A 27,870-nucleotide genomic window follows, 5' to 3' on the forward strand; every position below is an offset into this window, starting at 1 on the left:
TTTGTGTACAAATACAAGAGCTGACAAACTTCAAATAGAATCATGACCTTCCTTTTAAGTTGCCTAAAATCTTGCAGAAAATACAGTGCAATTGCACTTTGTATTTCAGAGAAAAACCTATCTACAAAACTCAATAAAGTAGTTCTTGTAAATGTCAAAGGCTGGGGTATCTGCAGGTCTAGCTAAGACCCCTGTCTTTTAACTTTAAAAACTTATGTGCAACTAAGGTAATGAAAATATATTGAGGAAAAATTATAGGGCTCTGAAAATATCCACTTTTGGCTCTCTGGTCCTCTTTCATTTTCCGGTTGTGTCACTCATAAATATTGAGTCTAGGCATATTAAATGTGATAGAAGTTGTAATTCACACCTAGAGAAACATTCTATTTGATTTTAAAATTAGTAATTTGGCTTGTTTATCAGCAGTGTACTGCTATGCGACCTTCCATTTCTTAAGCTACACAAGACCTAAGTCACCTTCTCTCATTTTGGCACATTTTGGGGGTCTCTATACTTATATTTACACATTCTAGTTTTGCTGAGTTGTAAGCAATTCTAATAAAGGTCTTCACAACCAATTTTAAACCCATGTAAAAGTAAAATACTAGTAGCAGATGATACTACCATTAAATTCAGCATTAGCTCAGTAGTTTAAGAAACACCAAAAAAAAGTCTCCCAGTGAGAAGAAGCCCAGGGAGAAAAAAAAGCTGAAAAGGATCTTGGAAAGGCCTTCTGGACACACAGGGTGATTTTGATGGTAACGTTTGGGGTTTTTGTTGTTTTCTACCATCAAATTCCAGACCCAGATTTGGGGTTGGTGCTGTCCTAAGTGAATGGGGAAAACACACCCCTGTTGTGTACAAATGAAACATCTCTGCTCCCTCAGGGCATGAAAAAGGTAAAAAGGCTGAAATATGGATGGTGCCTAAGTGTTTTTCTAAGGCAATGGTGACACAACCACCAGGAATTTTCCATCAGCTTTCTGAAATCAAGTGGGTAATCAAAAAGTTCTTTGCTCAGTGCCACTGTGGAAGCTTTATACTGATCTTGATACTGTACATACCAAACTCCTCCAGTCACTGCTACTTAGACACATAATCCTGGTGTACATTCAGCTTCCCTGGCACCCTGGTGCCAAAGATTTTTATTTATTTTAGTCCTGCTGCTGTTGCTCACCTCAGTGGAGGATGGTGGTTCCTCATCTTTGACAGGAGTGGGATTCAGAAGGGTTTGTCCTTCTCTTAAAATTTCATGCTGGTATCAAAGAGATAAAGAAAACAAATTTTTAAGAAAAGAAAAAAATGTTAAGACGCCTAAATATTCAAGTCACACTACTTGGTGAGAATCCCACCCACAGACTCACAGTAATTTTGCATTCACCCTCTCCAAACTGAGTTGTTGCCACTGCCTACTAAAGCCAAAGTCTCCAAAAAAGCTGAAGCTTTTGCTCCATGTGGTGGCCACCATCCCACGGAGTGTGGTGCTAAAATATTCAGTGGTTTCCAGTTTGCTATCCATTGCCTATCATGCCAGTGGTCCTCCTCTTAATGGTCTTTCTGGGAAACTATTGCACTGCTGTGCTTCCGTAATTACTTCAGGCACAATGTCTGAGGGAAACTAAAGTTCATGGGTTTTGTAACAGATTGCAAGACTTTATTAGCTATTGATCTTATGTCAGCTCTCAGAGAAAACCTGGAGGAGATGTCCACATCCTGAAAAATTAGAGAAAAGCAGTCCCATAAAAGGGAGCAGAGAAAATCAATTATGGCAATTCACAAGAAAGAATAAAGCTATGGGTTTTATACATTCATGTCCCTGTTCATTCAATATACTGCATCAGAATTTAACAGATGGGAACCCAGTAAGGAGTCCCGTGATCATCTGAAACCACTTGTAACTAATATTTTGTGAAAGAGGGAATCAAAGACCGGATTGGATTTTGTGTGATTGGTAATTATTCACATTGTTCCTTAAGGAAAGAGGATCAACCGGGTAATTCACTACTTTGACCAGCAGCAAAATACATGGGGGAAAAACTATTTTCTCACATAGCGGGCGCTGGGAATGAAGCTCTGGGTGGTGGGGAGGAGGAAATCTACGGCTGCAGCTAGGAACTGCTTTACTTTATTTTTCTGAAAGTCTGGTTTTCACGCTTTGCGAGTTCCTGACAGAAACCACACCGTGTCCCAGCGCAGCGGAGCAGGCGCGCTCTCCCGGCCGCGCAGGGCGCGCTTCCCCCGCGCCCCGCGGCGCGGCGCCGCTGGGCCCCGGGAACGGACAGACGGACGGACGGACGGGCGGCGCGGCGGGGCCGGGCGGGCTGCGGGTCTCCGGGGCTCTTGCCACCTGCCCGCGGCCGCCCGCAGTCCCGGTGCCGCGGGCCGGGCGATGCAGGGGTGGCGGCAGCTCGCCCGCCCGCGATGTTCGGGGCGGGCAGGTACAGCATCCCGCGGCCCGTCACCAGGAACCTGGAGGACCTGGACTCGGTGCAGAGCGTCCTGCTGCACAGGTCAGTGCCCGCGACGGGGAGCGGGGGGCGGCTGCCCGAGATGGCTTCCTGAGCTCGGCAGGCTCCGGCACCCCTGCCCCTCCGCAGGCAGCGCCCGCCAGGCGGAGGGACAGCGGAGCCACCGGAGCCCCGGCGAGCTCCCCTTTTGTCGTGACTGCCCCTCTGTGCACAGCAGGGGAAGGGAAGGGGTGGCTGCCGGCGGGGAGCCGAGGCGCCCTCGGGCTTCCCTCCCTCCTTCCTGGAGAAGAGGAGGATGTGCAGGTGAGGGAATCTTACATGTGCAGAGAAACGTGCTGATACTCTTTAATATGGATTGATGCTGTTGCCTCCATGCCATAAGCGTTTTGAACTTTTCTCTAAGGGCAGGGGATAATGTATTCTAACTTGCCCACAAATCCAAGAGGGATGGGAAAGAAATTCTTAAGTGGATGTACATGAGGCAGCACACTCTATGAGAAGCAGCTGCTTTTCCTCCTGCATTCACCATCCCTAACGGGCGATTTTCCACGGTATCCCCCTTCAAAGACATCTCGACAATAGGATCTTGCCCAATAGGCCCGTGCAGGACTCTGAAAGCCACCCTTGATGGCATTTTCCATGTGCTTAGCTGAGAACCGCAGAAACTTTACAAAGAAAACTCATCCCATTCAGCAGAATCCAAGAGAAGCTCCTCTCCAGTTCTGCTAAGGAGTCCGTTTCCTGTTTCCCAGCCACGCTGGTTTATTTCCAGCTGCACAGAAAAAGCACACGGGCACTTCCAGTGCCAGCTCCAAGCAGCTCTTGCTATGGAAACTAACAAGTGGTTACTAACTCCAGCTCAAGGCGTCAGCCGTGTGAAATCCATTCCTGTGAGCGCTGGGGATGCAAACACAGAGCTCAGCAAGGAGGGCACGCTGCAGTCAGCCTGCTCCGGCACTCTGAGGCTGCTTTATGCACAATAAATGTGCTCGTGTGCAAACAGAACCCCGTGGACTTTTCAGTGACTTAACAGAAAATGTTCTATTTTAGAGCTGGATTAAAAACCTGCTGCCCGGTGGTGTTGCTTACATTAATATACTCTAAGTGGAATAAGGCTACTCATGCTTGAAACATTTGCATGTTGACTGACTGCAAATAATGGTTTTCTTTCATGCCTGACATGTCTGCTATGCATAGCAGGTGATCCTAAAAAAAGCATTTAAAACATTTAAGGTGAAGTAAAAGCAGTAGGGAAAAAAATAAAATCACAGCTGCTTTTCCTTCAGGAGAAAACTCTTAACTCTCTAAGAGTGCTTTTCAAAAGAATGGGATGAGTTGTACTGCTCTTCCCAGATTTTTCATGGCTATCTTCCTGTTGGTTTTGTGTTCTTCTGAAATACCTTCTGTGATCAGAGTTGATGCAGAAAGCTTAAGAAGTCAGAATATTCTGTTTCATTTATTGAGCACTAGAGTGTTTGCTCACAAATTTCTGTTCCTTTGGTCCCAGAGATAGCTTTCATTCTCTGTCGAGTCTGTTTATATGTAAATATCCCAATTAAAATGACAGCCCAGTGTCACTCTTCAGTTCATGCCACTTTGCTGTGGATGGTCTCTGCACAGTCCTGTCAGAGGAGCTGTAAAGAGAAGATTCTGTAATCACAGTCTTACACGGTTCTGTGGAAACCTTGTGATCAAAAAAATATTAATTATTAATGAATCCTTGTGAAATATGTATTTTGTCCACTAAGAAACGCTTGAGCAGGGGAGGGGAAAGTTGTGTTGTTGTCATTAATCTTTAAAAAAGAGGGAATTATTTCTAACATATTTTGCTCATGCTGTGCCCTGGAGGAATAAAAAACCCAGGAATCAATTGCTGAAATATAATGTCACTCATATTTTTTGGCTAGTTTTTCTTTCAGTAAACAGGTGTTAGCAAGAAACACACCTGAAAAACAAAGATGAAACTATTTCCCTCTTAGTTTTATCTGTGTATCATATGTGTCTTATCCAGTTGTTGGTTAATATTTCCAGCCTTCCTGGAAATATTAAGTGATGTGAAATCAAGAAAGGAAAAAATAAAATATTAACAAGTCACTTAGGGCCTTCTTACCTCATAATCACTAATGAAGAGCTGTAATTTGAAGCATGAAACCAGTGTGTCCTATACCCTGTCTTCTTTTAACTTCAGTCTCCTTCTGAATATAGGCATGGATCAAGGCAGGCTGTTATTTTTAAAGCACAACAGCTTCTGAAACAGGTTAAGCCAGAAAAAAAAAAAAAAAAAAAAAAAAGTAACGAGAAACTCTTTGCTCGGGAAATAAATTTCCACACGTGGATTTAGTTCTTTGCAGGAACAGCTAATCAGAGCAACCTTCAGGCTTTAATTATCCACTCCTAAGTGCTCACTACCCAGTTGTCCAGTGAGGGTGAGCAGTGCTATTGATGCCAGTGATAGCCCCTGGCAGATTTTCACCATCTGCATGGTAAAAGCAGCAACTTGGCATAGAAGGCTCATGGATCCCTTAGTGAGGAGCATCAGCCCCAGCTACTCGGATTAAGTGTAAAACGTCTGCCAGAAGACAAATTATTTCAAGTTTCATCCTTATATTTATGCCCAAGAAATGAGAAGCTTTCCTCTCAAGAGGGATGGTGTGGGAAAATCTGTGTCTTCACTAAAATAAGATCCTGCTGTGTGAAAGATATCCTGCAATCTTTAATTGTTCCCACAGCAGCAGAAATTCCACATTCGTTTCAGCAAAGTCTTTAGGTGGCTCCCAGCTACTCCTCTCAGAGGACCCAAAGCCTTCCATCATCCTTCCATTCACAATATGCTTATTCCTATAAAATAGCAAGTGGTGTAAAACCACTGCCTCCTTGAGAGAGAGCCTGTATTTCTCACTTAGTGAGCAAACAACTGGAACCAATTAATCAGCTCTTGAGAACTCAGAGAAATTTAACTAACACAGCACCATCTGGCATTGACTATCGCTTCTCCACAGAAACACTTCAGAGTGCTGCTCAGAGTATTAGAAGTGCTTGCAAATGTTAATTATGGAGGGTGGGACAGTATACCTCACCTTCTAAATGAAACCATAGTAGCACAAGCTCTTTTCTATAGGAAACTCCCCCTCTGGATAGGTTTGTAGTCTTAATAACCATGCAACAGTAATTTATCTGTGAAATCAGGTCTTGTCCAGGGACTTCAGAATGGCCCTTCAGTACTTAATATAGGTATTTTTACTCCACTTGAAGCCTTAATCACAGGGATGTGAGTCCAAAACATTTCTGTCTGTTAATTCACTTGAAATCACGCTTACTAATGTACCCTTCCCTAAAGCATTTTCGAGCACAGCAATTTCATACCAGGATTCTGTCACTCCTCTGTAGTGTTCCAGGGCTATAAAACCTCACTGCTGAAGCTGTGCAAATATCCCACAGAGCAGAGATTAAATCCAGCCCATGAAACATGTTCCAACAATTACTCGCCATCCCTTTCCCCACTCACCATGTGTGTCCTGATGGGTTTACTGACACAGCTACACTGCAAGTTGTCTGCAGGCCTGCCATAGCTCTTGTTTTTCATGGATGTGAATAATTTAAGTCCTGAAAACCGAGTAGGGTTTTTTTTGTGTGCGTGTGTGTCTCTCTCGACTGTGTATGATTTTATATGTGTAGACTGCAGGAGCTGTTTTAAGGTACTTGTTTGGGTCTGCCACATCCTTTCTTCTCCTTGCAGTGCTGCCCTGACAAACCTAAGGAGAACCTACCCTAATTGCTCACAGCTCGTTAAATTGATACAAGAGCACATAAAATAAAGCACAGAGGCATCCCCCAGCTGCCCCCAGAACCGCTTTTTACCTCGTTTTTTCCCCCTCCTGACCAGTGTTTGGTTACAACGCTCGAGCCTCGGCACAGGACTCCCGAGTTTCACTACTGGTGAAAGACAATACCGGTGTGTTTTATGGGACGGGTGCTGGGACCTAGCAATCAGGCAACTAAATAAAGCCTGGTTCTCCGCGGTGCGTTCCTGGTGAGCCAGGGAAAGGCGTCCGAGGGCCTGGGGATGCCGGGCACACGCCAATTCCCGCGGCCACGGAGGGTTTCCCCCCATGAGGAGGATGGCCCCTCAGGGCCGGGCGCTCGCGCGTCCCTCCGTTTCCATGGCGACTGGGGCCGCCGGCCAATGGGAGGGCGCGGCGCGCGTCACGTGCCCCGTCCCGCGCGCAGCTGTCATGGCGTCCCGGGCGGCCGCCGGGAGCGGCGCTGCCGAGGGGATGGAGGCGGCCGGCGGAGAAGGCGCTGAGCCCGCGGGCACCGGCAGCGACAGCGGCTCCGGCGGCTCCTCGCTGGACGCCAGCTCCGAGTAAGGGCGGGGACGGGAAGGGCGAGCCGCGGGGGCTCGGCCGCGGTCGCGCTGCCCGTGCGCGGTGGGAGGCGGCGGGAGCGCCCCGGCGCTGCGGGCTGGGCTGGGCTGGGCTTAACTGGGCTGAGCTGGGTTTAACTAAGCTGGACTGAGGTGAGCTCTGCTGGGCTGGCTCTTGGAGCAGGGAGCAGTGCGAGGTTTCTGGCAGTGTCTCCCTGCAGGGCCCTGGCGGTAACGCGGGTGGGCTCAGCCGCGGGCGGTCCTTGCGCTGAGTCCCCCGCTGGGAAGCGGAGGGCAAGGAAGGACTTGGCACAGGCTTTAGCAAGGTGTACTCTTTCATTTCAGTGTCCTAAGTCAGTAGGCAGTTCTGTATAATACGTATTTTAAAGTTATAAATGCGACCTCCGGGGTTTTCGTTTATTTGTATATTTTTTAAGTTCGGATGAAGTTAAACTTACAACAGCAACTTGGCTGATTGCAACTTACAACATTGACTTGATTCCCTGTGTTAGGACAGCTGTGCTTGACATTTCAAATGTGTATTTCAGGGTGTAATCAATAGCATTTCATTCAGCATGTTGGTTTCATCATGATGTGTGCAGGGGAAGGGGAAAAAAAGGTTTAAGTGGGAGAAGTTAGGATTGTGTTCAAGCCTAGTTTAATTTGTAGTTCTCTGTACCTCTGGCTCAGAGACAAAGCTGTTGTATGTACACCTAACTTACTTTATTCCTATATTTATGAGCCAGAAGTCAACTGTAACATTTCAGCCTGAAGCCATATTTTTTTAATATTTTGTATGTTTGGGTTTTTTCTTTTCTCAAGTCTCTCATCTAAAATGCCTTTTTACTGTCATTCTTTATATATGTTTAGGGTGTAAAGCTGTACCACAGATTTCAGCCCATAACACATGCCAACTACTTGTAATAATATGTGTAATACTTTTATTAATAATCTATATAACAATTTATCCAGCAGATTCTTTCTAATTTATCTTTCTTCCAAAAATGGGCAATTTCAATCAGCACATTTTTTCAGACATTCATCCCAAACAGGAAATACCTGTGTGGGATGAGTGAAACCACTCTTAGAGAAATGCAGGCCTTCAAGTCTTTTAGCTCCCTTGACTGAAGCTTCCAGTCCTAGAGGCAAGTTGAGGTTATTGTGTAAGCATTTGTTTTGACACAAGAGAAAACGGATCAAAATTAGATATATTAATTTTTTTCCCCTTTTTTCTTGCCTTGCTTGGTTTCAATTTATTGTGACACTACAGCATTAGAGGGGAAAACCTCTCATGCTAGGTGCTGATTTCTTGTTTCAGATTTGCTTTTCCAGATGTCTATGTGAATCTCTGTTGGGAAAGTGAGAGTTTTTTTTACAGTGCAGTTCCTTCTTGCCTTCTCTCTGGAGTGATTCTGTTTGGGTGAACCTAGAGTAAACACCAGACATGCCCACAGCATTTTTCTTTTGCCAATGGTCCATATTGTTCTAATCAAAATAGAGAGCAAAGCTGGAGGACTTGAGTGCATGAACTCATGTCCAGGCTGAAATTTTGACATCTACCCCAAAGAAGAAACAGCTTTTCCAAAGACCACAGTCCTTTTTAAAGAGGGTATAAAAATGCTATCATACATGACAATAGTTTTTGCTAATGCAGATGTTATTTCTTTGTAAATTTCTAGTTTTTCCTTTTTTGTTTGGGTTTTGTTTGGAGGGGGGGTAGGAGTTGATTGCTTGGTTTGGGGATTTTGGTTTTTTGTTTGTTTTGGTTGGGTTTTGTTGGAGGTTTTTTGTTTGTTTGTTTTTGCTTAATTTTGCTTACATATGCCAGAATGTATGAGTACTCCTTAAAAAACAAACCAAGGAAAAACTCTTCCCATTTATTTCTTGCCTACCACCTTCTGCGAGATGTTGGACCACAAAGAGTGTGCCCTTGGCAGCCTTTAGGTTTTGTCAGCATTCTGATACTCTCTTGAATAAGAACTCAGGATTTTGAAAATCACAAACTTGGATTTATCCCTCAGGTATAGCCAGATTATCACAAGTGGTGGCTCTTCTTTTAAACTGTCTATTTGAGAAAAAAAGCTAATAAATGCAGAGGAGATAGGTGATGTTTCTTCTTGTCTGCAAGATCCATAGACTTTTCTCAATAACTGGAGCTCCAGAAAGAGAGTAATGCCACTGTTTGCTGTGTTGCTGGTCCAGCCAGATCCTCTTGTTGAGCCCTTAAAGGTGCTCTGGTGCAATGTCTGTATCATGTTCTCCATTCAGTAAACTTTTATCATTTATCTGTGTTTCCAAGTTAAAAATGCTCTATATGCACTCTTTATTCAGTAAAAGTAGTTCTAGTGTCAAATGTATGAATGTGTGTTAATTTTAACTGCTATATTAATTATGATATAAATCTCCAGTCTCATTTTTTCTTTATATGATTTTTATGAAACAGAGAGATCTCTTTCTTGTCTGGTTAGGAAGAATTAACTACTCTTGTCTGTTCCTGAAAATCTTCCATGCAGAACATCCCAGATAATTAAACCTCTGAGGACTCTTCTTACTTTAGCCATCAAGGATTCTCATCTATCTGGAGTAACACTCCATGGTTCTCCTCAAGGTTCATTGGGTCTGTTGCCCCTCAGCAGGCAGCTTTTGGTTGTTATTTTTTTTTTCCTCAGCCAAAAGAGTATGATTTCCACCAGTCTCCTTCCCTTTAAATGTGTTTATAGGCTATGTAGCATTTGTCTCTTTGCTCTGGGTGTGTTCCAGTTCTTACATCTTTCCTAAAACCTGCTATCCAAAACTGGACATGGCTGGAGCATTACCATTGCCAAATTAGGACAAAAATTTTTTTGCACTGTGCTGATGATGTTTCTGTTATATCCTAGAGCTGCTTTGCCTTTGCTTTGCAGAAATGTCCTGCTCTTGACTTTGGGTGATCCATGCCAGCTGCCAGATCTGTTTCTGTGGCACTGCTGCCTCTTTGCATTTTTAGTGTGTTTTTTTGCAGATGCTATTTGGAACTTGGGCTTTGAAAACTGTTACCTAGATTTCATCTTAGATTGTTTTGGGGTTTTAATGTTAAATCTAAGTGATTTTTAAAATGTTTATCTTCTCTTTCCAAAGGGCTGGCAGTGCAATCTGTGTTCCCATAGCTTTACAGAATATCCTGAGTTAGAAGGAGCCCACAAGGATAAACAACTCCATCTTCAGGCTCTGCACAGGACCACCTCAAAAAATCATGCCATGATTATATTACAAATGCATAAAGGAAAAAATAATGGGAGAGAAGAAACAGAATGTAATTTTTTCTCTTAAAAGAAAATCCCATCATGCACATGAATGTGATTACTAATTAAAACTTGCATGTCAAAGAAATGTTGGTTTTCTGAAAGGAGAATACTGCTTTTTGCAATGGCTGTTTTCCTCTAAGGCATTTAAAGAAACTATTTTACTGGTGAGAGGGATGTCTTTCCTTGCCATATCCATCATTTATCTAAAACAAGCTCTAACCCTCATGGCAGACTTAACAGTTGAGCTTAAAATAATCAGATCTCACTTGCACAGGGATTTTCCTTATCAGAACTCATTGATCATTCTTTTTTCTTTTCCAGTGACCTTGAGCCTGAGTGGTTGGATAGTGTGCAGAAAAATGGAGAATTATTTTATTTAGAATTAAGTGAAAGTGAAGAAGAAGTTCTGCTTCAGAACAGCTGTCCAGAAATGCCAGCAGTGAATCATGTCAGATTTCGTGAAAACGAAGCTGAAATCATTCAAGAGGGATCGCGAAAGGAAAGAAAGTATGAACTGAAGAAATGGACCAAAATGCTAAAAAAGAAGAGTCTTTTACCAAAGAGTTCTGCTAAGAAAGGCAGTGGAAGCTGCAATGAGCCCTCCTCTGGTCCTACTTCCATATTGAAGCACCGGTCTGCTCAGAAAATGGGTGTCACTGTTCAGCAGAAGTACAAAGATGTGTCTGTTTATGTAAATCCCAGAAAACTCTACAGTGCTGGGGAAGAAGAACAGCAGAAGCTGCTAGAAGCCTTAGTAGGGATTGTCCATCAGTCTTCATGGAGCAGCAGAAGAGTGGAAAAACAAGGCAGGAAGGATAAAGCCACCAGAGGAGTCAGTGAAGAGAAGCTTGTGGTACATGGCTTGGTGCCAGGTAGTTCTGCAGTGAAAACAGGTCAAATCCTGATTGGTAAGTAACTGAAGGAATAGCTAACTGCTGCATTCTTCCTTTAATATGAAGATTTATGGGGTTTTTTGCTGTTAGAGACAGCTGACTTGAATATTCTTGAGACGTAAGCAATTACATCAGTTCTGGAGGGGTTGAGTCAATGTCATTGCATCTGATGGTTGGTACCCAGTCAGGTTTACTCTGTTACTGATTTTTAGAATATGTGGCACAACCTAAAAGGTATTAATGCAGTAAGGAGATGACCATCCCTTAGTGTTCAGAGACTGAGCAACTTAGAGCAGGAAATACCCCACCACCACCTTTGACTTAAGATTTTAGGATTTCCTCAGTAGGTAAGAGGGACTGGAGCAAACCTATAGCCTGGTAGATACTGTATTTAGATTTTCGTCTTCTCCACAGCATCCCCCTTAGGTAAAAAGCTTTGCTTATATATGCTTTAAATGGATTTTGTATCTAAAATTGAGGGGGAAAATACTGAGTAAAATACATTCTTATATTACAAACTTTCTCCACAGCCTTGTTTGGTTATTTTTCTGTTTAGCAAGTCCAACAGCAGCTTCTTCAGCAGTTGTGACTTTGGGAGGCTCCAAATGCATGGCAGGGCTGCAGTTTGGGGAGGCAGTGAGCCAGTACAGCCTTTGTGGCGGCTTGGCAGCTTGGGCACTTCCATGAGCTGATGAAATAAGCTGGCAGGAAACTAACCCAGAAGAGAAATGGGCTGTCTAGTATTTTGCTGGTGCAGTAAGTAAAGCTTGGGTCACAAAAGGTCTGACAGGCACCCAAATGTGAATGATGGAGGGGAATGAACGACTGTCAGGGGTAATGAAGGAGCAGAAATACTCCCACTCCCAGCACTGAGGCCACTCAAAACTTGGCACTCACAGGACATCAATCTTAGAGACAGTAAATGGGAGACAACCAGGCCAAATCTGTAAAGGGTGAAAGATTATTTAATTACCCTCGAAGCTGGTTGCTCACAGAGTGGGAGAGCAAAGATGTGATGTTGGTTAGAAGATCATTAAAAATCTTAATGCTATAAGTAGCACAAATCCCACAAAGTCAGCATGAGTGCTTTTGAAATTCCAGGGTTGTGTGTGTAAAAAGGCACATCGTGCTTCAACTGCCTGATTGCTCCAGCACAAGTTTTTGGTAGAGATGCTAAAGAATACTCCAGAGGGAAAATTGGATAACTTTCAAATTTTACCAGCAAGAACTGATTAGTCAAGAAGTGGGGGATGTGGGGGAGGAAAGAGTGAGTTTCAACTTGATCTTCTTAAGGGTGTTTAATCTAATTAGTGTAAGAGTGGGTGTTTGTAACCTGTGAGTTAATCTGGGGACACAGATTTGTATAGAACATTTTTGTGAGGGCAGGTGTGAAGTCTCAACAGTGTAGGCAAGTACCAGATCCAGGAGATGAAGGTGACCTAACCAGAGACAGTGTTTCATCTGCTGCACTTAATGCTTCCCAGAGCTAGTGAGGACAAAAACTGTGGGGTTTTTTTTTTTTTTGTTTTTTTCAAATAGAAGAACATTTAACTTCATCTAAGAGGAGTCTTGCACTTTATTATGTCCCAGGCTATCATCAGCCCTTGCCTTGTGTTTTTTGCACATTGGAAATGAAATAGTTTTAAGCATACTGGGGTTATTCAGCTCTTAACTGGGAAAATGAGCTGTGTTCTGTGCCAACAGTGGAAAAGGTATAATTTTCATATAAAAATACTTTCAAATTATATATCTATAGTGAAGCTGAGTGCTCTGGAATATTTGTGTGGTGTCTAGAAATAGGGATGCTTTGCATAAATTAGATGCTCAGATTTCAGTCTTGTCTGCATAAAGCATATACAGTAAAAAAATGCTGTTCTTGTCAAAAATCTGTTTGGTTTACTGCCTCTGTACTGCACATCACAGGATGGGATAGCTGTGGTGTACACCTAAAGCCTGATTTAGAAGCAACTAGAGTTCAATAGATAGCTCCTCAGATCATCACAGGAGCTGAAGTTGGACAGGAAGTTCAAGAACAATAACAGCAGGATTTTGCCTTTCAGTTGTTCTTGATCAAAGTAGGTTTTAGGAGTCATGTGAAGAATTGTAGAAACAGCCAGTAAAGGATGTTTTTGTGCTCAGTCTAAAGCTGAAGAATTAGCACAAAAGGGAGCAGCTTCTTAGGTCATCAAAAAGGAGGAACACCTGATCAGCACAGCAGGATGCCTGCTGGCTGCTCTGCTTATAACTTTGTTTATATCCATTGACCTGCATGTGTATAAACATTAACCTGTTCTTGTTTAGCTTTGTAATATTTCAGTGGTCCAGACCAGCTTGGCAGTAGTCTTTTGTGAGGCAAATCCAAATTATATTTTCCTTCAAAAATACATGCTTTAAAATGACATCTGGTTGTCTTTCTGGTGAGAATTTGCAGCACTCATTTTGACTCACAAAGTGGTTTATGCTTCAGCATTTTTAGTAGAACTAACTTCTTTTTCCATCCCTAATAATCTCTTTCCTCAGGTGGCTTCCCCTATTTGTTTTGAAATGTGTATCCTTTATAGATTTGAACACTTCAAACATCTGTTTATTATTTGCACAATGCACTTTAATTTTTGGGTTTAAGAATGCATATGGAAGTGGTAAGTCTTGTTGCTGTACTTTATTAACCAAGTGGAATGCAGGCACTGACCATATGAAAGTAAACACAACAGTTTTGCAAGTTAAAAAACCCTGCTGCTTTGTAACTCTAAGAAGATGGAAATCTATCCATGTGTTGTTTATCATTCCAGTTATCTTTTCTTTTTTTACATTTAGCAGGTCAGCATCCACCTTAAATTTTCAAAACAGAAAAGCCCTCATTGATTTTTAAACTCGCTGCCACTTTCATTTTGGTTAAGATGAAATACAGTTGCTTCTATCTTGGGCTCTTTAAGTGTCTTGTGTATTTTTGGCAAAACATTTTCCTTGCTTCAGTTCATTTGCAACATTATGCAAAGCTTGGTCTGCTGTGGAAAACTTTGAGCATGTCTTCAAAGAGGAAAAACTTCTCAAAATACATTTAGATCCTGACAAAAAAGGGTTGTAATAGGTAATGCCATTATACTTTGGTTCCCACCTCCCTTCAGACTGAAACATGTTGGCTTCATGCCAGGGAAAAGTTCTTTTAAATGCTGATGAGCATCATTTTTACCATAGTAAAAGTAAAAAATTAATTCCAATGACACTGAAAATACTCTTTTCACTAGCAAGGCATACTGTTGTTATCCTCTTTGAATGTATCTTACTGCTCTCATAACCAAATAGCTCAGCATGAATCTTCTCACTTTATTAGTATGTACAATTGTCAAAAAATTGTGAAAATCCCCACTGACAAGAAGGAATTGTGTTTGGCTGTAAAGATGGGCTATAATAATCCAGTTTTGAACATGTACGCAAAAGCTCCAGCTGCTATTGCAAATTTCACTCAAAAGGTCTATATCCTTAGAATCCTGTCAGAATAAAAAGCCCTTGAAAGGACCAAAATACTGGGAGAGTTTGTGATTTTTATGTGGAATTACCTTACATAGTGTATTTGTTAAAAAGACTCTCCAGAGTAGAGATGTTGGGCTCACAGGATGGAAACAGAGTTTGTGTAAGCTTTGCTGTGTTCTCACTGTGGCATTTGGGATGTGGCTTTTCTTCTTTTAATCTCCTCTTGAGGCACAGCAGCACTGGTCTGGATGAAAGCAGCCTGCTAACATATAAAACAAGTAATTGATCTGCCTTTCTTCAGTAGGAATGCATTCCATAGTTTGCCTTTTTTGGAAGGGCATATGGGAACTTTTCTAAGTGCTCCCACCAACACATTACCAAGAATGGAGAAAACTAAATATCAGGATCCCATGACAGAAGTGTCCTCCATCCTCTCCCATGGGAGCAACTTGATTTTTCATGATACCAGAAAAAAAAAATGTGCCCTTCCCATCACAGTATGGAAGTGGTGCTCACTTGCCAGTCAGTGTCCCTGGGCTTAATCCAGTGGGGATCTACTTTTAGAAATGGTGCTTGCAGGTTTATCTCTAGGGATGGTTAACAGAAGTCATAGTCTTGTGCCTCAAGTGGCAAAGAGATAGGCAGTTCTGAAATAAACATTCTAGGGATGTCAGCAGTGCCAAAGACTGCTAAATGCTGTTCTTAATGAGGCAGGAATAATTCCATCAGCTGTGGGCTAACTGGGTGTTTGAGATCAACACACACTGGTCTTAGTTGCTGCTGACTGGATGGGAGAAGTCTGTTCTGATGGGAGCAAATATAATAGAGTTCCTGCCTCACCTCTTTGTGTTTCATCACTCATGTAAAGTTCAGCCCTGCTTAACATAGTATAGAGAACATGCATGGATGTCTTACAGTTTCTTTGTGAACTGAGAATCTTTCCCCCTAAGTGATAGCCCTCAAAAGCTTGATCATTCATTATTATGAGATTGAAGTAAAGCTTACTTCATTCCTTAAAAAGAGTCACAGAATCATAGAACAGTCTGGGTTGGAAGAGTCCCTAAAGGTCATCTAGTCCTTTCCCCACACCACACCCATCCAACCTGGCCTTGGACACTTCCAGGGATGGGGCAGCCACAGCTCTACTGGGCAACCTGTGCCAGGGCCTCACCACCCTCACAGGAAAGAATCTCCTCCTAATATGTAATCTAAACTATTTTCTTCCAGAAGAACTTGTCTTTTTTATAAAGATAAATTTGTTGACTTAAGGAATGATATCCTGGAGCTGCCTGAAGAAAATTCCTTTCCTCTGTTGCAGTGGAACTGAGTGATACTTTGTTGTGATGTTTCTCTCTATATCTTTAATTCAGTGATGTTTTAGATTGGGATGGCTTGACTTAACTTTGCAGACCATTGAGTTAGACCAACTTAAACAATTGCAAAAGCTATTTATTTTGTCTATATTCTATACACTCTTTGATTTCATTTAACCTAAATTATTTAAGCATTAGCTAAGTGAAATTAGATTAAACTTAATACAATTGCATTAATTATTTGACATAATTGATGTCTGAAGACCTGAATCAGTCTGTCTTTCTGTAAGTTTTTCACACTGCTAAAGGGCAAGAAACAATTCTCAAATAAAATGTAGATGTCAAGCTCTTACAAAGTACAGCTTACATGTATTAACTCTTTCACTGCAGTTAATTATCACACTGAGTAGCTCTTGTGGTCATGTCCTGCTTTAAGGCTACTCTGAGTTTGTCATTTTACACAGCTCATATTTTGCCCAGTGATGCTATTTATTCTGTTACTTCATAGTCTATTCTTTGACTGCTGTTGTGTGTGGCAAAAACAAAAAGTAGCAAAAAAAATGCAAACACCCACCCCTCACTGCCTCCACCCCCAATTCTGGATAACCCATACTAATCAGTGAAGATTTTCTGTTGTGTATCAAGTTGCTCTTCTTTGATAGTACTACAGCATTTTCTGGCAGAGGAAAGGCAGCCTTACAGGGCTGCTTGGGCTGTGTGCTCTGGAAAGCTGTTCCATGTATGGTCCATGATTACATTTTTACCAATTGGATGGAATAAATATTTACTGCTGCAATGAAAGTTTTACATGTGTACATTAGGCATTGAATAAATAAAACCCTTGGAGTATGTAACATGTAAATACTGATGGCTCTTCTCCCTTCAAAGTGTCTTTGTCTATTCCACCCTGGTGGTTCCAAAACATTCCCTCAAGTGCTGAGGTGTGGATGTCTTCACAAAGTGTGTGCAGCTCCTCTGAATGGCTCTGCAACAGAATTCCTAAAGATCCAGTCAAACAAACAGAACACAAACAACTTTTGTTTAAGCAGATGAATTTAAGATGAGTACATTTAAGATGAGTATAAGAGCAATATATGCTTTCTCTTGTAGTTGTGTGTAATGATCTGTAATACAGTGTTCTTAGCAAAGAACATAGTAATCCTGTTTATAATTCTTGTTATATTAGAGTAGCCTGAGTGCTCTGCTTTTCATTACTAATTTTCATGTCCTGGGGCTCTGGCATGGACTTACTGAGTTCCTTTTAAATGCTGTTTAACTTTCAGCTTTTCTGTCTTTGAATTACTGTTGTGTTGAAGATTTGACAGGCTAAAACTTAACTGTGCTGTGCATCAAAAAGCACAGAGGTTAAAAAAAAGAAAAACCTGAAACAGTTTTATATGTAGAATAAAATCTAGCCTTTTCTTGGGTTTGCATTCAGAAGGAGTAGGAATGAATTTCCCTTTAATGTAAAAGAAGAGTGAGCAACTGGTTATTGCCTGGTGTATTAAAGAGGAGTATTGTTTGCATTTTGGAGGTAATCAGTGTGTCCTTACTGATGATTAAGAAGAATGTTTTGTCTCTTGTTTGGCCTTGATTTTGATCACTGCTGATTTTGAGCAATCGACCTTGTACCTGGGAAAAATCCCAGTTGCAATTTGGAGGTATTTAAAACCAAGGTAGAACATAGAAATCCTGGTAACTATCAGTCTTCTTCTGAACTTGAGCATTCTGTGGCCTTGGATAGATTCTCGGGGAGTGGAGAGACCTCAGAGAGTCAGGCTGTGCTTTTCCATAGTGTGCATGTCATTAGCACTGTGTCACTTGGAGCTGAGCAAGTCTTCTCCCTGGAAAACGGAAATACACACTGAACCTTACAGTGCCTCAGTGCTTTATTTCTGCACTTGATGACATCTTTCTTGCCAAGTCAAGGCTTAAAATATAACTATGCTAAACATGCACTTTTGCTGCAAATCCATATCCTTTTTCTAATCCCTTTCCACTGCCTGAGTGATGAACACCATGTTAATAATCTTGGAGAAGACGTGGAGGTACTTTCTAGGGGAGTCTTTGTGCAGCTCAAGCAAAATGAAGCTTGGTTTTCAATCTGCTTGTTCAGAGGAGCTCTTTAGGTCACATTTAAGAGTTGGGTCAGTTTCAATGCCAAGTAAGAAGCTAATTTCTTTATTTCCCTATCTACAGAAGATACAAACTAGAAACTAATAGAGTTTTTCACAAGAGAAAGCAGAGACAACTGAAAGTGGCACCAAAGAAAATCAAGTAGAAAATAAGGCCTGTTTTGTTACTCTGAAGTTGACTATTTGCCTCTGTGAAGAACCATCAAATGAACTAATGAACCATCAAATCCTGGTGCCACTCATTTTAGGTAGTTTGCTCTAGGTACCTTTATTGGGAAGTTTTGTAGAAAGTCTCTGGTTAGGGTCTGCAGAACCTTCTGATGTCCACTCTAGCTGCTTTCTCACCTAGGCTCTGCTCACCTTGTCTTTAACCAAGAGATTCTTAGTTTCCCATGGTTGCTACAGTATTACTTCTCTCTCTCTGATCTCATTTGATTTCTTTTTTCTTCAGCAGAGCTGAATAGGACTGTCAGGAGTAATCTGGATGGGATCACTCACCTGCATTCCAAGGAAAGGCCAAACAATGAATGGTCAAAAATCCTTTTATTTTTACTTTCCAATTTCTATTCTTTTTGACAGCTCTGTAGTTTTATCTCTTGATGTTATTTTACTTTTATGTTTTCTAGGTTCACAAGGTGGTTTTCTTTTCCACAGGTCTCCCATCCCTCTTGCACACTCCATGCTTTAACATTTATCTTTTTGAGAGGGATGAGGCATCAGTTACCACTGGGATAATTCTTGTGACTATTTTCCTTCGCTTCATATAGAAATCCCAGTTTGATTTTTGTACTTTAGACTGTAATGTGAATTTTAAGTTTGTAAGTTATAATTTGGTTCTGTATGCTTTTGTAGTGGTTCCTTTAATTTTTCAAACCTTTTTCTCTTGCAGTTAATGATTTTGTCTTTGGGTCCCTAAGGGGTTTCTTCTCCCATTTCCAGTGATGGTAAGGGTGCAAGATGTAGAAAACACAAGATGCCTTTAGGCAGGAAAAACTGACAGATAAAAACATGGAGAGGAGAACCCACAGCAGGGGTAAGGAATGGAAGAGAAAGGACTGAATTGAGAAATTTGCTATTTTTTCTGGTCAGGTAACAAGAGTGATACAAGCCTGGATGGAGGGGGAGAGCCTTGGAGAATTGTTACACAGGAGAGCCATGGAGATGATCAGAGGGATGGAGCACTTCTCATGAGGAAAGGCTGAGAGAATTAGGATTGTTCAGCCTGGAGAAGCTTCACAGTTACCTAATGTGCCCTTGAACTACCTGAAGGGAGAGTACAGGAAGGATGGGGAGACACTTTGTACGAGGACATGTAGTGACAGGACAAGGGGGAATGTTTTTAAACTGACAGTAGATTTAGATTGGATATGAGAAAAGAAATGCTTGACTGTTAGGATGATGGGTCACTGGAAAGGGCTGCCCAGAGAAGCTGTGGCTGCCCCATCCTTGGAAGTGTTCTAGGCCAGGCTGGATGGCATTTGTAACAACCTGTGGCAGGGGGTTGGAACTGGATGGTCTTCAAGGTTCCTGGTCTTCAAGGTTCCTTCCAACCCAAACCACTCAGTATTTCTATGATTTTTGTCAAATGATGTGAGTGTGGCCATAAGGCCTTAGGAACACTGAGGTAATGGACTAAAAGTGGTAAGTGTTGCATGTAGCAAACATCTACTGAAATATAACAAATGGACATTTATGACAGCTTGAATGGCATATTATTTTTTTAAGTAAGACATTGTTTTGCTCTGTATTATGATGCAGTAGCAACTGAATTTCTTATGTCTTGTCTGTTCTACCTCCAGGAGATGTTCTTGTTGCTGTAAATGATGTCGATGTGAATTCTGAAAACATAGAGAGGGTTTTGTCTTGCATTCCAGGTCCTATGCAGGTACAGTATACAGTACAGTTGAACATTTATTCCAAAAATCCTCTGTAAAAGCTAGTACTGCTTCTAGCCTTTTTTTTTTCCCGAGGAAACAAAATTTAGGTGGTCTTTTTCTTAAAACTTCCTCCTTTATCTTTTGACTGCATTGCTTGACTTCAGTCAGAGTAGAAATTTCAGAGTTTAATTCTGATAAAAGTCAGAATCAGAAAAATCCTATGAAAATAGGTGCTGATGTCTAGCTGAAAAATAAACATGTCAGCAGAATAGTAGTGGATGTTTTTTTGCCAATTACTCTATTTGAAATGGTAATAATTGTTCTGAAAATACTTAAATAGAATAATTGTATCTTCGTCAATATAAACAAGACTCACAAACCACAAGAGAGTAAAAACAAGCCTGAATTAACAAGGAGTGCTATTAAAATAATTTAAGAGCATTTAAATTGTAAAACTGATACTGGTTTAAGATTTAAATACAAAAAATAATTTTTGGGGTTCTAAGAGATGTTAAATTGAATACTTTCAAGATCTTTCAAAAACTCAACAGTGATGAAACTGATAGAAGTTAGTAACAAAAATTGGTAACAAGAAAAAATTCCAAAAAATATGATGAATGATGTTTCTTTCCCCAAAACCTACTGCATATATATTTTCTTCAAGTTGAATCATTTTGGAGCTCTAATGAATAATTAAATAAGTCATGAAGAATTAGATATCTATTTCAGAGTGAAGCCAGGAGAATGTTACTTACCTAGGATGTTACTAGCATAAAATGGAATATTTTGAATTACTCTGTTTAAATCCACTTCCTGATGGACAGGAAGACAAGATAAAAGTTGAAACTTCAAGGTATGAGCAGGAGCAGGTTAAAAATTAGTGTCTTTTGGTAGTTTTTCTTCAGGTAGAATATACGAGGTAATGATAATAATAGACGTATTTTACAGTCCAGAGATTTTTCAAAGTGGAAATTTTATGTTTTCTTGAACACAAAGCTCTATATGCAAGTTCCTGTGGAAATTATATCTTCAGTTGCAGTGAGATTGAGTACTGGGGATGTCAGTTCAGGAAGCTTTCCAAGATATCTGACAGGCTGAAATTTCCCTGAGCTGCTGCAGTTGTGGTCAGGTACTGGCAGAGCTCCATGGGAGAAAAACCTTCTCTTGTCTGCCTTTGACCAAATACAGAGTTGCTGTAACTGTTATTAAATACAGAATGATGAAAAAGGCAGAGATGATCCAGTGTGTGTAATTGCACCCTCTCTAGATGAGAGTGTAGGTATTACTTGTTGCTCAGATGCAGTGCAGCCCTTGACAGAGCAGTTCCTGGAGATGCAGTGTCAGTGTTTGCTCTATCAGTAAATCTGTCAAGCAGGCAGAGATTACTTGAAATGTGGAACAGTTTGTCATGGTGGCTTTCCAAATCCTTTCATTAAAGTGCAATTATTCCTTTTCCACTGTGCAGTTTGAGTCAAGCCAGACAAGTGGTGGCTAGAATAGACCAGCGGAGATGTAAATACAGACTTCTGGGTTTTTGCAATGCAGTACACACTGCAATCTGCTGCTGAAGGAACACAGGGTTGTTGTAGCTGACATTTTGTAATACAAGCAAAATTGTTACTCTGTTCTCATTCATCTTGCCTTGCAGAATATCAAAAAATATGCAGTTTAAAGCCTTTTTACTTGCATATGTTATTTCTTTAAGTGAAGTCCCTGCTCTTCTGGATTCATGTTAAAAATTGCTGGAATTAATTTTAAAAACTTCACTACCTAGATTCAATTGCACTATGTGACATAACAGATCTCATTATTGTATTTCCAGAATTTTGTTTTTCTTACCTCAGTTTAGACAAGTGCATCTAGGCTTGTAAGGACTAGTTGAGTGCATTTAGTGAGTAACAGAAGTCCAAGTCCTACATTAGTCCTTTGTTTTACATTTCTGTAATCAAAATAGTTGCTGTTTCCTGGCACCACCAGACAGAGAAGACAGAATAGGAAGGGCAAGATATGCTGAAGGAATATACTCTTCTTTACTCTGATACTCAGAAGTTGCAGAACCATTTTACTCAAAACTTTCTAAAAATATCCAACCTGAGGCAGACATCTAGAATCAGAAATTTCAGCCTGAAATTTTGAGTTCCAGTTGTGCAGACCATAAGCACATGGCAAGCAGATACTGGAAACAGGAAGCAGCAGGCAGTCTTTAAAAGGCAGGCAGTGCCCCCAGCTCTGTCTGTAATCAAATCCATCTTCCAAGCCATGCAGCTTTCTTGCAGATGAAATCATGCCTTTCTGGGGCAGACCAGTGGTACAACAGCTCCATTTTCTCCTTCTACACTGAGAAATGTATAATGGTATTAAGAAGCAGATTAAATACAGAGGGACCTTCCAATCATTACTTTGCAGCTTCCAGCAAGGACTTGTAAAATTAGTTAAGGGTTTCTGTGTTCTCCTTTGTTTCTTAAAATTCCTTTGACCTCCACAGCATCCTGGAGTGATTTATGTGACTGATTTGTATTATGTTAATTATCACTGGCTTTCAAATGGCCATCTAACCAAGGGCATGTCATACCCCCATGTTCCTGTGTTCTGAGAGAAAATTAACTGCTCATGTCTTACCCTGCCACTGCCATGGCTGTGGAGAGCTCTGTCATGTTCCACTCTGTCACCTTCCCTAAGCATAAAATGATGATCCATGTCCCTCACAGTTTGCTGCCACCTTTTGCCATTTGATTAAATTCTTCTTGAGAAATGTTCTAAGTATTGAGAACATGAGCATGATATATAGAGTGGAATATTAATGCTTTTCTCATTCTTCATGTCATTTTCTTTTTTCTGTTGTGCATTGAACTGATTTTCTTCTGAAGAAATGGAATCAAAGCTGTGGAAGGTTTCACAGTCAGTAGTTATAAAAGGGGACTTGAGTAGTCATATTTAATCAGATCCTATGCACTGCTCAGGATGAAGATTGATTTCTTCTCCACAAAAATAAAAAAAAATATTTTTAGGATATGTTGAAATGCAGCCTCTTGGTCCATTTCTATTACAGTGATGTGGGAGGCAGCATGGATGACTCCAGATTGAGAGAGAGTTAAAGTTCTGTTCAGTCTAGTTTGTTTTGAGCTCTTCCCTGGAGGATCATATGGTTGTGTCTCTTAAGACAAGACAGACTAAGTTTGTTTTTTTTTTAATTGAGAGACTAAAAGATAGATTGCAGCAAGAATGACATCTGTGTGTCATTAATGTAGAGACTGTAGCCTGAGTGTCATGACTAAATATCCAGAGACAAGATGCAGTAGAAGTTAAGAGAAATAACTATTGAGCCTTAAGGAAATCTGTAAGAAGTTAGAGAGGGTATGAAGAAAATATTCTGAAATATATGCAGATGGCGTGACAGAGAAACAGAACCAAGTCTCAGAATGTTGGAGAAGAAAACACACACTTCTGAAACTGTCAACTATCAAGTTACTGGCTCTTAGAAAGCAGCTGCTTCTCAGCAGGTTTTGATTCCTTGTCAGGAATAAAAACTGGACTGGTGAGGAGAGGGTTAGGGATGAGTTACTGTCAGAAAAGAAAGAGGTAGTGCAGGACTGACTGCAGTGCTGTACCAGGGAAGAGGAGGAGAAAAAAGGCTGATAGCAGCCCAAATAGGAGAGGGGAAAATTAATGGAAAATGTTGGGAGAGGGAGTGAAGTGGGAGATGGCAACCAGTGACAAATGGAGCTGTAAGAGCTGATGATGGCACTTCTCTCCTGGCAAGTCTGACAGACAGTGGGTGTTTTAAAGCATCATTTCTTGTTGGCACTCCTCTCCTGAAGTTTGTGTACAGACATACACAATTACAAAAATGATCTGTTTTAAATGTATCAATTATCTGCTTGGGCTTCTCAAAATTTATTGCAATTGAGAAAAGGAAAATGGATTTTGTTGCATCAGTCCTTACTGATTTTAACAACGAAGCAGGATTTGGTGTGATGTGTTGTGTTCAGAACTTCCTATGTATTTCTAGGCAGACAAACAGTAAAAACATGTGAAAGAGGAAACTAAGAGCATGCCTACTTAGTCCAAATATATCTTCAGTCACTTTGATAAAAAATAAGGTCTCATCCAAGGACATAAATGAATTTCTTCTCCTTGGAAGTAGCCATTTTATGCTCAGTCAAGAGATAGGTGTTCCTCACATCTCCTCCTTTCACACTTAGGATAATGTGTTCATACACAACAAAAGAAAAAAATCACTTTCATCACTGCTGAGACAACTAACAAACATAATTTTTGTAAATCAGGGCTTAAGAAAAGTAGGTCTATACAGCAAATTTTGAAACATGTTTCCACATCAAGTTTGGACTATATGTTTGTTTGTGTGTCAGGAAATACTCATTTATTCTAAAACTCCTGGGTTTAAACTTACTTGGGAAATAAGGGACAGTCAACATCACATAATTTTTCTGCAAAATCAGCTTGATCATCTAACCTTTAAATGATTTGTTTAAAAGAGGTGGTTGTGTTTGTGTTCTGATCATTTTTCTTCTGAAGACATAGCCCAGTAAGAGATGCAAGCAATTTTAGGCTACTTGGTAGTTGTGTAAATTGTTAAACACAGCAACCAAACACTTATTTACTGATTTTACAGTTAAAAAATGGAAAGTTAACATATTGAAAATGAAAGAATTGCTACCATTACAATTTAACAGACTTTTGCAGTCCAGTGTAAATTTAAATGGATTTCCCTGTGCAAATATGTCAGTCCACTCAAATTGCAAAGAAATGCTCAAGAAAGAGCCTTCAGGATATGTACTTAAGAAACTGCTGACATTTTGAAAGAAGTCAAATACTGTGTGTGTTTCAAAGGCAAAGTAATGGGTTTTTGTGCTCAGACAAAGCCAGAGCAGTAAGTATATTTTTCCATTCTCAAAACCATAAGAATTAAGTATGAAAACACAGCAAACCACATGCTTACTCACATGGTTCATAGACCATGTAATAGCTGGCTTTGTCCTTTGTAATAGATGGTTATGTAATGCTGAATGTATAATTGGTTTTCTTGAAACAGCAGGAATTTTGTTTGCTTACATCTTCCTCAGTAAAGCTGAGGCTGAGAAAACCTGACCTCTTAAAGGGCTCAAACTCCATCTGTTTCATCTGATATTTCAAAGTAATTGCAAGTACAGCCTCATTCTCACAGTAATTAATTACCTTAACAGGTTAAACTGACATTTGAGACCTCAGTATTTGAGCCTGAAGGCACTTCTGAGCAAAGGAACAAACAGACACAGTCAAGTTTGAACAACCTGGTTCGGCTGCTGTGGGGAGAGGACACTTTGGACCTTCAGCAGGATGTGCCTCACATTGTCATGTTCCTCACACTGAAACTGGACTCTGAGACATCCAAGGATGAGGTATGTGCCTGTCTCAATCAACCTGAGCTCACTGACCTAGCAGCTGCTAGGACATTTGATGGAAAAGGATAAATAAAAAATCCTCCTAATGGTTTGGAGTTGGGAATCATCCATAAAATACCCATTTTGGTAGAAATAAGGTGTGAAATTCCAGCACCACTGCTGATAAACTCCTGACTGGCCTAGAATTCAGCTGAGAGCAGGTGAGGAGCAGCCAGGTGGTGACTCCATAGCTAAGGTGCATTCCCCAGTGCCAAGCTGTCTCTGGGATGCTGACCTGGAGGTTTTCAGCACCAGGATCTGCCTAGTCAAAAAAATATCCCCCTGCAGGAGCTATTGGCAGTCCACATCCATAATCTGTCTGGCTCCTCGTGTTTTGAAATGCTAATGTGCCTTTTCTTAGAGGGCTCTGGCATGTCTGCTGTTAGCAGTCAGCTGCTGATTCTTGCTTGGGCAGCGTTTTTAGAGCCACTGAAGTACTTTTCCTTTGTCCTGTAAAGCTTCCTTTCACTCTTTCCTTATTGTGTTCTTCGGGAAAATGTTGCCAGTGTGCATGTAAGTTTGTGTTGTTGTTCAGGATGTAGCCATGGCTACAAATATTCCTCTCCAGGCAGGGACACGGAGCTGGGCTTGGCCTCTTGCCCAGTCTGGAAATGACAAGGGGACAAAGTGGACTTCTTAGGAACAGACATTTGAGAAAAGACTCTTCTGCCTTTGTGTGAATTCTCAAATTTAGCATTGTGTCTCAGTGATCTTGTATTATCTGTGCTGAGGAGACATCAAACAAAGCACAGATTTTTCCAGTGCCCAGGGACTAAGATGGCAGGACAGTGATGGAGTAGGGAGCAGAAAGAAAACATTTTGCTTTCTCTCCCTTGGAATTTATCCTTAGATTGAGATACCTTTACTTTTTTTTTATACTATTTTTCAACTGGTACAAATCTACATTCTGTTGGTAGTGGGTAATAGAGAAGTGTTACAGCTACAAAAATAGGGTTGAATTTTATTTTCTAGAGACAGGGCTGGACAGGAGAGCCTTAGAAAATTATGATACCATAATATGTACTTGTCCAAAACCAGTGTTTTCTTGACCACATAAACTTTATGAAATATTAAAAAAATTAATTTCAGAGCCTCTGGCTTTTCTCTTACACATGTAAATGTCTGATTGCAATTCTGCACTTCACAGTAAACTGAGTACTGGTTTCTTGCCCCGTTGTTCCTTTACATTATCCCAAGAAATGGATTAATCCTGAACATTGAGCAGAGGTAAAAGAGGGATTGTAATGCCCTTGTTTTCCCTTCACAACATGGAATAATTGTTTCCTAAGAAGTCTTGGCAGTTATGCAGCCCCAAATATACTGAGAGATATAATGAAGCTCTTTATAACATTTCCTTGCAAAAGAATGCCTCCTTCTTTAAGGCATTTGTCTTTAAATTTTATTTTCTGTACTTCAGGCAAATTCTGTCCTGTAGATATACTATCCCAGATTTAGTTTAAGCAGTACTTTAAATGAAGTTATGGTACACCAAAGCCATCCTGCCCAATGGAAATATAATGATCCTTTAAGAAGCTGCTTTGCCCATATCCAGGGGAGGCACAGTATGCAGATCACATCCGTTTAAACTGTGGCAACTGGAACTTGTAAATAAGTATTCCACTTGTGGGCTTTTGGCACCTGAAATAGAATTAATGAGCTTTAAGACTTGTAAGCTCTGTCTGCTCAGCTATACAGGGAAGTAGTACTGGGAATCATTTGGGATGTGTGTATGCCTGTGGGGGGTGTCCCTATGGTAACAGTTTGTCAGTGAGTAAAGTCAACCCTGCCTTTTTTATATTTCAGTTTAAGGTGGGTATCACAATTACACATCATTTGCAGCAGTGTGCAACGCTCACATCTTTGTGTTTGACCTGATTTTGGCAATAGCGTGTCTTCAAAGGAATAATGTTCATTTTCCTTCTGCTATTACTAGAGGACTCTGCCCAGGTTTGGGGGTTGGGTTGAGGGAGGATTTTCTTCTTGTATTGAAGAAATGAGCTGCTTGTATTGATTATGACAATTCCATTGTCATTGGCCTGTGACCTTTGGGCTTGCTTTGGAGCCAGCTGATCTGGTGGCATGTGCTGGCCCTTGCTAAATCACAATATCCATACATGGTAACAGTTCTGCCTGTTTGTAACAGTTGGCTTTTCTTTCCCTGGGAATGTGTTCAGATCATTCTCAAGCAAATTTTGTGTAAAGACCCCAGTTCATAATGATGAGGGGGAGAAAAAGTCTCTTTCTAGCCCTTTGCAGTGCTGCAATTAGAAAACAGCAGGGTTTCTCCATTTGAGGGATTGAGTGCAGAAAAAAAAGATGCTTGTCACTAATGAGTATTTATAAACAGATTTAATTAAATTGGATATAAATGAAGAGTTTGTCAGGTCCTTCTGTAATGAAATTTTGCATTCTTTTAGTCTTGATGAAGGAAAATTTTCTAATGGGTGTTGGCACTTAGTAAATGTGATTAGTGACATAAACAGGGAAGTTAATCATGCCTGTGTTTCATTTATTTGTGGAGAAAGATAATTTACTATAATCTTTGCATTGGAGAAGATGCAAAAAAAAAATAATGGCCCATCATAATTTGGCAGAAAGCAATAAATGATGGGCAATCATGCTTGC

The 27,870-nt window shown here is 40.8% G+C and overlaps 1 protein-coding gene across 3 annotated transcripts in view; it reads left to right on the top strand.

Moving 5' to 3' along the window:
• The first annotated feature begins 2,379 nt into the window (after positions 1-2,379).
• The window catches only part of INTU (inturned planar cell polarity protein), a 40,037-nt gene continuing 14,546 nt past the window's right edge, over positions 2,380-27,870 (top strand). The window contains exons 1-4 of one of the 3 annotated variants that reach the window (XM_050973948.1): positions 2,380-2,510; positions 10,437-11,023; positions 19,727-19,812; positions 25,009-25,203. In XM_050973948.1, the coding sequence (XP_050829905.1) occupies positions 2,422-2,510; positions 10,437-11,023; positions 19,727-19,812; positions 25,009-25,203 (957 nt within the window). In that variant the 5' untranslated portion in view covers positions 2,380-2,421. Of the gene's footprint in view, positions 2,511-6,700; positions 6,832-10,436; positions 11,024-19,726; positions 19,813-25,008; positions 25,204-27,870 lie in introns of those variants that run through there. The other 2 variants (XM_009096307.4, XM_050973950.1) reach the window with 2 other exon arrangements.

Source organism: Serinus canaria, chromosome 4, assembly GCF_022539315.1.
Source record: "Serinus canaria isolate serCan28SL12 chromosome 4, serCan2020, whole genome shotgun sequence".
Classification (NCBI taxonomy): domain Eukaryota; kingdom Metazoa; phylum Chordata; class Aves; order Passeriformes; family Fringillidae; genus Serinus; species Serinus canaria.